Source organism: Bombus bifarius, unplaced genomic scaffold (assembly GCF_011952205.1).
Source record: "Bombus bifarius isolate JDL3187 unplaced genomic scaffold, Bbif_JDL3187 scf7180000007973, whole genome shotgun sequence".
NCBI lineage: Eukaryota > Metazoa > Arthropoda > Insecta > Hymenoptera > Apidae > Bombus > Bombus bifarius.
The window spans coordinates 3,814,746-3,825,022 of NW_022884359.1; the positions used below are offsets into that span (position 1 = coordinate 3,814,746).

General features: G+C 36.4%; 1 protein-coding gene across 2 annotated transcripts; it reads right to left on the reverse strand.

The window, feature by feature from the left end:
- Positions 1-4,905: 4,905 nt before the first annotated feature.
- LOC117216754 (arginine/serine-rich protein PNISR-like) lies at positions 4,906-10,277 on the reverse strand. Of its 2 annotated transcripts, XM_033463739.1 has the most exons (11): positions 9,789-10,277; positions 9,494-9,682; positions 8,934-9,190; positions 8,437-8,608; positions 8,003-8,184; positions 7,665-7,895; positions 7,488-7,590; positions 6,445-6,516; positions 6,080-6,174; positions 5,842-5,998; positions 4,906-5,767 (listed from the first exon to the last, which is right to left on the reverse strand). In XM_033463739.1, exons 1-11 carry the CDS (start codon positions 9,874-9,876, stop codon positions 4,986-4,988), a joined length of 2,328 nt encoding a protein of 775 aa, XP_033319630.1. In that variant the 5' UTR covers positions 9,877-10,277; the 3' UTR covers positions 4,906-4,985. The 2 variants fall into 2 exon arrangements, with proteins under 2 accessions (XP_033319630.1, XP_033319631.1); XM_033463740.1 differs by lacking the exon at positions 6,445-6,516 and having other exon boundaries at positions 4,986-5,767.

Below are 10,277 nucleotides of genomic sequence, written 5' to 3' on the forward strand. Positions count from 1 at the left end.
GCCTGATTACGTTCGTTCGACCGTATTGTTAAGTTTTCGCGAGAGTTCTCCGGGGGTCGTGCAGAGTTTCGAGTCTCCCGCTCGTGGAATTGTGAAACCACGTGAAAGGGTATGATTACGGAGATCCTCGTTGGCTGTATTCGGCTGAAAATCGACGTTTACTACTCGCGAAGCGAGTTTGCACGATAGGAAAAGATAGCAATTTTCTTGCGAGCCGAAAGATTGTAATTTAAAGATACGTTTGTAATTAACATATCGACAATGTTCGAATTTGTAATCAATTCACTTGGAGTGTGGCTAGCGTGCCCCTTTGATCCCAATGGCAACAATATTTGTAAGTTTCTTCTATTCCTTGTAATTATTAAAAATAAGCGTGACACGCAGAGGATCTCTGCCTTCCATGAAAATCTTCTCAGGCGAATATTTGAATGGTTCTTGCTAAAGGGACGCGATAACCACACTTCCACCCTTCATCCTTCGAACAGGAAAAAGAGCAATATAGAATTCCGTCGAGGAGCACAAAATTAATTGCCTCGATCGAGCTATGAGAAACGCAACACATACGGAGTTTAGTTTTAAATTAGGCCTGCGTATATTGTGTGATCGTTCTGTACGTACTATCGTTGTTTTATTCTTTCTTTCTTTGTTGACCCTTCGCGACATCGGGTATCAGATTTTATCGGTATTGGATCGCGAAGTACTCTCGTAAGGGGCTAATCGTGTCATTGCGTTTTTGTGCGTGTAATCATTTTTTAATGGAGTACACACGATTCTGTGATATGTGTTAGGTAACTTAAAGTGCGGTATTCTTCTAAAAGATATTTAAGATTCGTGCACGCGTAACTGAAAACGAGGAAAAATTGAAGGGAATTAGACAAACGTTCAATGTTTGCCGCACTTATACGAGGAATCGAATTACAATAGCATCGCGAAACATTCCATTTCATATTCCAAATCCTATTATGGATGGACCAAAGTATATAATACGTATTATCGGTGGCAATAAATTAGCTACAAACATCCCCCTCTACATTTATACATTATCATTTTATCATATCGTTAGTTTATTTAAAGCAAAAAAACAACTCGAAGTAATTCGATTCCTGGATCACACTGTTTGCGTTTTCCTATTAAAGAATGTCAAGATGTGGTTGCGTATTCCATTGAACGGGCCAAGACCAAAATTAAGGGAAGAAAAGGGGGAAACTCTCGATTCGGCTGAACAACCTCAGTCTTGCCAATGTTTTGTTAATAAGTTTGTAATTTTTGTACTTAATTAATTTATACGGCTATTTATGTACACGCGCGTAAATCGACGTCTAGAGAAGCTAGGCGAGCCTTCCATAATTTTAGACGTATACTCTCATTTCGCGAACGTAATGTCCATGCTCGGGAAACGAGAAGACTGCGTGAAATTAAAGGAAAGGAACGGAGATGAAATTATTGGGGGAAGGGTGCCGGAAGTCTCGATCGACTTCCCGTGGCATCGAACTGTCCGCGTTTCGAAGAGGAGACCAGAGTGAATTTCTCAATGCTTCGAATCTCCAGGCCGAAATAAGAGGTAGAAAAGAGAAAAACGTGATTTTATTTTGCGCATACATATCAGAAAGAAAAGGAAGGCGAAGGGAGCGTGTTACAATCCTTCTCTTTCTATTGCAATCTTGATATATATATATATATACAAAGAGATATATATGTATACATAAAGATATATATATTGTATTATTTGCTAGTAGGAACAACGTTTAAATTTTACGGATAGCTTAACGATTTTTACGGCTACCGACGAAATCCTCTTTTTTCCTTCCGATCCATGCATCCTTTTGAAACTTACAAACTACGATTATTCTGTAACTTTACCCTACTTCATATCGTTGTAGTGTTATACAATATACGAAACTATTTTGCTATGATTCTTTGTAAACATCCAATCCGCTGATCGGCTTTGCGACATAAGGCGAATCTGGCGACGCTCGTAGACTTGTTACTGACGTCGTTCTTGAAACAGTAGATTATTTACAATTTTTAAAATCCATTGGCAACGAAGAAAAGAGGATACGAATGTACCAAAATGTCTTTGCGGACAAATGATGAAAGAAACATCGACAATAAAAAAGCTACTGGACATATCAATTTCTATATATCTTTCTCTCGTGGTTTCAAACGAAAATCACAAAACGGGTATAAATAGAATTTCATTGGGAAAAGAATGAAAGACGTCAGTAACGAGTCTCGAGAACCCATACTGTAAATTCACATCTTCGATCGTAACAGCTTGAAACTACGTTTCTTTGCAATATCGTATGAAGATCTACTATTATAAGTAATTGAGTCTAGTCCACACATAAAGCGAATTAATTATATATCTACTATGCTTAAACTGTGACAATGTCCTCACCAGCGAAGCAACCCCTGCCGACAATCTTGCTTGGTAAACGAATTACCTCTCCACTGTACACATGTATCTATACATAAACCCGCGTTAACAATCCCGAAATCATTCGTCAATCTTCAAATCGAGGTAAAAACATTTCAGATCCAATTTTCTCGATAGTGTCAACCATCGTAACAATATTTTTATTACAAACTCTATAGACGAATAGAAAAGATTTCTCGTATTTATATATGTTTCTCTAAAGACTGCAAACAATTTTGCGGCCAATATTTATTGTAAAATTCCAAATAACTATTAAATAATGTTCTTACGATTTGAGGGTTGACGCCTGGCCGTCCCCTTCTTATTTGATCACAGTGGTGAGAATATTCTGACAGTTTAAGCATACATGTATATTTACTGTATATTTAAATTAAGGTATCTTCTAACGAATATAGATAAGTTTTAGTCGATATAGACGATTCTCCCCATAGTTATCCACATAGATCAAAATATGTACCTTATTTTATAGTGACCGGTATCTGCAGACAACATGCAATTCAGTCGTGGCCCTATCGAGTTGGATGACACAAGTGGAAATTTTTTTTTATCATCGCGCGTTCTCTATTTTAGATCGAATATAAAGAGCGTTCGATGGCGATCAATAAAACAACATATCACCGAGTGCCTATTTCGATCGAGAGGACTATCAGATCAGTGAGACCAATCTCTGTTGATTTCTTACGATGTAAAAAATAAATAAGAGGATACTATACTATTACGGATATCGAGAGAATTAAATAAATGTAAGATAGATACGAACTTGATAGTTGATCCCCTGTTTTTCAAAAATCTCTACATACTAAAAGTAATAAATATTATTACTCGATAAAGAGAAAAATCCTTATACAACAAGATATCGTTACATATCAATTTTTAAGAAATTCTGATACTCTGAAATTTATCAAGATATCTCGATTAAACGAACGTTGCTCAATGAAAAAGACAAAATTTACACTTTGCAGATACCTGTATCTCACTATTTGTAAAATTAACTCGACTATCCTTGGGCTTAAGCGGATGAGAAAAATGAGAAAAAAGAAAAAGATAAAAGATAAACGAGAAGCCCTCGCCCTCGTCCTCTGGCTAAGAAAACGTGTTGCATCCTGTTCTGCAGATGTTCTTTTATATATCCGAATGTATCAAAGTGAACACGATAATCATGCCAAACCAAACTTTGACTCTCCTCAATCACTCCATCTAATTTATCTCCGATATATTCTATAGAACCTAATTACTTATTAACACTAAACTACTAAATGCTAAGCTCTACGAAATGAAATTTTAAAACTGTATCAAATGTTTATATGAAATAAATTATAATAATGCAATAGAACGGACGTTCTATCTTCTCTCATCTACACTACAGTGGAAGAAAGACCAAAAGTAATAAAGAGAACTGAAACTTTGATTGTAGGTGAAAATATTTTACTCCATCATGTTTTAGGTATACTTCATCATTTTCTTTCTTTTCTTTCCTTTTTATTTATTTCAATTAAAAATGACTCATTACACTTATCATAGCAATATGTATGTAAGGCCCATACTTACAATACACTAAAACGTAATGTATGTCGAATGTGTGTTAATACATGTAATCGATCCAACAGACAAATCTGCGTATATCTGCGATACGTATTAATAACGCGCCACGTTCATTCGAGTTTTAACAGTTCATTCTATCACTGACATATGTCTTGGCGAATATCACTCAATACATAAAAGACAGACTCTCGAATTTCCAGGAGAACAACAAAAAAACAAAGAATCGTAGATTTCTAAATGTACCGATTCTCAAATGTAGCGACTAAAATTCATTTAGTTAGTTTCATTAGATTAGTTTCATTTTACTGGTGTTAGCAATATGACGCAATTAAGCTTGTATGAGAGAAGTAATAGTGATTCATTATTTATTTGTGAAACATACTCAACGTCCGATATAGTTGAGACGAAAGTTCGTGCTATTCTATGCGATTGATTCGAAATGCAGGCTAATATTTGTTTGTATAAAATGGATACATCGTTACAAAATAATAGTATCGGAATTGTGAACGAAACAAGTTCGCTGGCGTAGGTACATGTGTCTGATTATATTCCGTGGAAATAAGTTCTTTAGAAATATATTCTATGAAAAAAATAAAGATTAATTCGTTTTTATGCAGAAGTAACGCTACAGTTAGAAGACTGATAGATCGAAACAATTACAAACTGTTCGGATACTACTATACTCATATGCACTATACAGTTAGAGATAATATGTTATTCGAATGAACCTAATAAAATTGGGAAGAAGTGACCTAATCGATATCCGACATCACTAGTAGCGCGCGCATGTAGGAAATTTCAAATGGACAATCACAATGAAAATCTTTACTTTCGATAATATTTGTGTTATCTATGGACCACGAAAGGTATGTCTTTCTTTTTCTTTTCATTATTATTATTTCCTTTCTGATTTGTTTCATTCCTCCTTTTAATTCCGTACGAATATCTCAAAAAGTTACTTAATTATGAATATGTATATACAACCTTGGCTAGAAGTTGGTCAGGTTCAATTCCTGTACCGATGAGACGACGACTTCTTACCGTCCCGATGATTCGACTGCCTTGATCTCGATCGTGATTTTCTATGATCCCTAGATCTAGATCGTGTCCTTCTCTTGCTCCTAGAAACGTAAGATTGCGAGCGTTTTCGTTCCTTGGAACGCGTTCGGGATCTGTCTCTAGCCCTGGATCGTGATTTTGATCTCTTCTTATCCCTGGTACGAGATTTACTGCGTCTCGTAGAATAGGACCGACTTCTTCTTCTACCTCTCGAATGAGAACGTGATTTCCTTTTTCCCCTGGAACGTGATCGCGACCATTTCCTGGTGGCCGAGCTGGATCTAGATCTACGACAGCTTCTCGAGCGAGATCTACGCCGTTTACGATTTCTCGATCTCGATCTGTGCTTCTTGCTGGACCTATAATTGCTCGAAGACCTTGAACGATATTCTTTACGAGACTTTATCGATCTAGACCTGGACTTGCGTTTGTGGCCACGCTCGGAAGAACGAGATCGAGACTTTCTGCCTCTCGATTTACTTCTACTTTTTGATTTCCTTTTTCGGTATTCACGATCACGAACTTTGCTCGATCTTTTCTTCTTCAACGAGTTACGACTCGAGTCAGAGCTCGTAGACTCTGAACTGCTAGATTCGGAATCGGCTGACCCCGATGGAGTATTGGTCTTTGCCATATCAGGCGGCACTATTTGTTGCTGTGGACTTTGTCCGCCGCTCGACAAAGTTTCAGACGCTTCTCTTTGATTATTTATCGTTTCTTTTTCATCAACTAAAGTAGTGATGTTACGAAGTTACGCTTAATGATGTAATGACGACTTAGTTTTATTATATTTCGAAACATACCTGAATCTTTGCAGCTTGTATTACCAGTATGATTTTCCTGTTGTTTATTATACTGCTCCTCGTAACGTTGCTCTTCTCTCTCATCCTCCTCCGCCAGACGCGCCTCGATTTCCTCCTCCGTCTTTTTGAACGCTTGTTGCCGCCGTTTCACCGTTTCCTGTAACAATAACGAATAACAGCTTTCATACTTCCTCCCATCTTTAAACTTCCATCTACTGTAATGAACAAAACCACTTACTATAAGCTCGTCGTCGCTATCATTGTTTTGAGCCTGGACGTGTTCGTTCTGCTCCTCCTCAGACTCGCTGTTGCTGTCGCCATAGATGCCCAGACCTATACGAAACAAAAAGTTTATTATCCTTGTTCGTCATACTATTGTGCGTTCTTGTCAAAATAAAGACATACTCTCGACCACTAAATATGCTGCCGCTACGATCGAAAAATGTCCTGAAAGACATCTTCGTTTCACGAGAACTTATAAGCGAGCATGGCTACAGAGAGAGTGGTACAATGCACGAACGCATTTTTTATAAATGACTTCGTGTACACGACCGGTTCCTAGGATGACCGTGCGTTGAAGATTGTAAAGGCGTAGCGACTTACCAAGCTTACGAGTGATCTGAGCAAGAGGGGCCATGTTGTTGAGGGATGCGACGGGGGTCTCTCCTGCAGGGACTTACAATACACACGCATTTAGTACCAATGGCTAAGTGCTATCATCAGGATACCCCCCAAAATTAAATGGTACTGATCACCGATATCACAAGGAGAGTCGATCCTGCCTTCAATCCTCATATACCTTAAGAAATCTTTAATAGCAATCCGTTTAGATATAAGAAACTGAAACTGCTTCATTAGAATGAACATTAGTAGAGGAATATATCAACAATCAGTTTACGTGCAGAGCCATAAGGTAGAGCAAGATGTCAATAAAAAGAGATACGGATAAAGCCGTATAAAAAATATTACACTATATATTGATAGCTAAGATATAAAAAGCAAATAAAAGATAAATAGATCCCCAAAAAACAGGAAAGTAAAATTAATTATATGTAACTCTTTTATATTCTTAGTAATAAACGCGTCTTCGAACGAGATCTAATTGATCAAAAAGTAGAATGAAAATTTGTTAAAATAATATTTGCCCTTTATACGCGTTTCTTTTTCGCATATAGTAATTATATACCGAATCAAATCATATAATTTTTCACCACTTCTCTTTTTTCTCGAACAATTTATTCTTTAAATTTAATACAGTCTTTTCAATAAATAATAAAAAACGATTCGATAATAAACAATTATCGAACTAATTCTATCGAAATCGAGAATTCAGTTAATAAAAATTGGGTAACGTAGTATTTTATAATGCTATTTAAAGAAAAAAAAATAGAAGTATCACTCATGGTACGTGTATACAAAATCCTGGAAAAAATAAAGTAGGATATCCTGAAATCATCGAATAATTAACTCTATGAATTGAACAATTTCTGTTTAATGTTTAAAAGCTTATATTACACAAATGGGCAAATAAAATTCACCGCAACACTGCACGAGACTCATATGAATCAGATTCTGTGCACTGGTGAGCGAAAGTATGAAATACGAGTATATCAATTTGTTAGTTGTATCGTGTGTATCTGGGGTACCTTTGGCACGTGTGCGGCTCCAAACCTCTCTGCATATAGAACCGATTTCTTCGTTCGTTACCTCCAGAAGAATTTCCGTCAGCGATCTCCGTACCTTTAACATCTATACCGAAAGAAATATATAATATATCGAACTAAACTGCAATTATCAATGAATTTGATCGAGACAATATTCACCACATCCTGTAGTATCTCCTCTCTCGTTCGTTTCGGAGTGGTTATAGTCGCGCTAGACGTGGTTGGGCTTCTATCTGTATGCGTATGCGCATCTGGAGAGTCTGCATCTCGAAATCGTGATTTCCGTGGGCGAAGAAGTATGTCTGGGGTACGTTCGAAATTCTTTTCAGTCACCTGTTGATTACGTACCCCCTCGTCTTCTTGTTCCGTTTCCTTTTCGGAATCAGAATCCTATATTTCAAATGAGCAATGAGAAATTACAAAATAATAAATATTTCTTTAGGATATTCAGCTTTATTTGCGAGGCACGTAATTAATGCATTTATTGGGACACGTACAAATTTACTTTTAGAAGGATTCAGTACAGCCCTAGCTTCGTCCTCGGCTTGCTTTCGGGCTTCTAATTCTTGTTTCCTTAGTATCTCTTGCCTTTCTCTCTCAACAGCTTTCTGTTTCTCTTTTTCCATTTTTTCTAAACCTTCCCTAATCCATGCTGGCAATTGTCTACGTTTTGCCGCGTCTATAGTAAAAATATCTCCATCGTTTTACCACGGTACCGCACACAATGTTATCACAAGTGTTATTTCATGACAACACATGAAAATTTATTAACACAACTAATTAGCTAAGGTATTGTGATCACGTTAATACTGCACTTTGTTGCGTATCTTTGTAATTAATGGCAATTATAATATTATTATATTAAAATATCCTTCAAATTATTAATATCTTTTACCATACACATTCCAACAACTACATTTTTTAAACTTGCCTATGGTTGTTGTTGTATCCTCCTCAGGTGTTTTTTCCCTATCTTCACGACACCTTACTGTATCCATGGGCCTCATATGTGATCCTCTATTTGCATGTCTGACACCTTTCATGAAAGGAGGTGGCTGAGGAGGTATCGTAGTAGGTGGCTCTCCAGACCAATAACTATTTACCTAAATATAAAACACTTATTATCTGTAACTTCAGATCTAGTCTATTTTCCACTACAGAATATGTATCATTGATAATTAAATAAACTTCCTTATCACACAATACTTGAAATCATATCAGTTGGGAAAAGTAAACAGATGTCAAACTGAGAACATAATTCAAACTACAATATATCAAGTAGTATTTTCTCTTTTCAACTTTACAATACAAGTGTTTAAAAAAGTAATAATACAATTTCATACATAGTTCTGTATTGCTAGGCTTAAATAAGGAGGGGAGTGTGGGAATCTTTGGAGTCCTATATTATATTAGAAGTACAATTTTAACCTGACTATAAGGTTGTGTTGGAGGTACTGAATTATAAGAATACAACGATGGTGTTGCTGGTGGTGGCACACTAAATTCTGATGTTGTAGATATAGTTGGAGCAGGTGGAATAACAGGCACTGTTGGAATTCCCATAGGTTTTCCATCAGACCCTATAGAAACACCAGGGGGAGGTACACCAGTCCATTCCCAAGTACCTGCACCAGAACCTGAGGTATTCCAATGGCCCCATTGAGTCCACTGATTCCAAGCTTCAGCTGACATGAAACAATTATATAAACAATATATATTATAAAGAAACATTGCAAATAACTTAGGATATCATTTAACAAATGTAGTGGTTGTAAATAAACTATGGGACCAAAATTATTTGTACAAAATAGTTTTTATAGTAAATTAACATCTTTTATAACAATAGTTTTTCTAATAACAATTAAACGATTTTAAGATACAATCAATTATGAACTGGTAACCATTTTTAATGCATTAGATACAATTGTACTATATATGAAAACCTAAAATTGGATAAAAAAGTCTATTAGTCCAATTCTTATTATTACCCGATCCACTAATTGTTGGTGCAGGTGGTGCTGGCGGTACATCATCTTCTTTCGTATCCATATCCATTGGAGCTTCTCCGCTACCATCAGTACCAGGGCATATAGGATTAATAGTAGGCGGAGGTGGTGCTGGTGGCACTACAGTCTCTTTCATTTTGATCCATTGCTGAGCTAATGCTGCCCAATCAACTGAATGGCGATGAAGAGTTTTGCATGACAATTAAATGATGTAGAATCATGGCAAGAAATGAATCATATATATACTGGATACTGAAATACTTCTTATGCCATTTACCTTGATCGTTACTCATATTTTGGTAAGCGGAAGGATTTAATGCCCACTGGGTTGGGTAATCCTTTCCCTCAAACATATCTCCACTCATTTCTTTTATCTACTAATGCCCCCCGGAGGAAAACAACAACTACGAATCAACGCACTTTAACCTTGTAAGTGTATAGCGTAAGCATTGGTTAGCAATAAGAAATTAAAAGACTACTGAGTACAATAAATTGGCTACATGATAGGAAAACGTTGAATTCCGTTACTTTTTATCACTTTCACTGCACCGATCAATGTTTTAATACACTTCGAGGCGCCCTATTGCAATATATGTTACTATATCTAATATACACGACGATTACATACACGATTCGCGAAAGTTTATCGCGCTCGAAGCAGCGATCTGAAACATAGGTTAGCCTAACCAATTCGGGTTAAACTAATACAATTTTACATTTTCTACGTACTTTTTTTCACCTAATGTCTTAGAAAACTTCCAAACTA

Excerpts from the sequence above, each read along its gene's own strand:
- LOC117216754 (XM_033463739.1), bottom strand. The coding sequence starts at position 9,876 with ATGAGTGGAGATATGTTTGAGGGAAAGGATTACCCAACCCAGTGGGCA. Across the intron at positions 6,175-6,444 it reads TCAGATCACTCGTAAGCTTG|GTCTGGGCATCTATGGCGAC; the intron begins GTAAGTCGCTAC and ends TGTTTCGTATAG. Across the intron at positions 5,999-6,079 it reads ATAGCGACGACGAGCTTATA|GAAACGGTGAAACGGCGGCA; the intron begins GTAAGTGGTTTT and ends TTATTGTTACAG.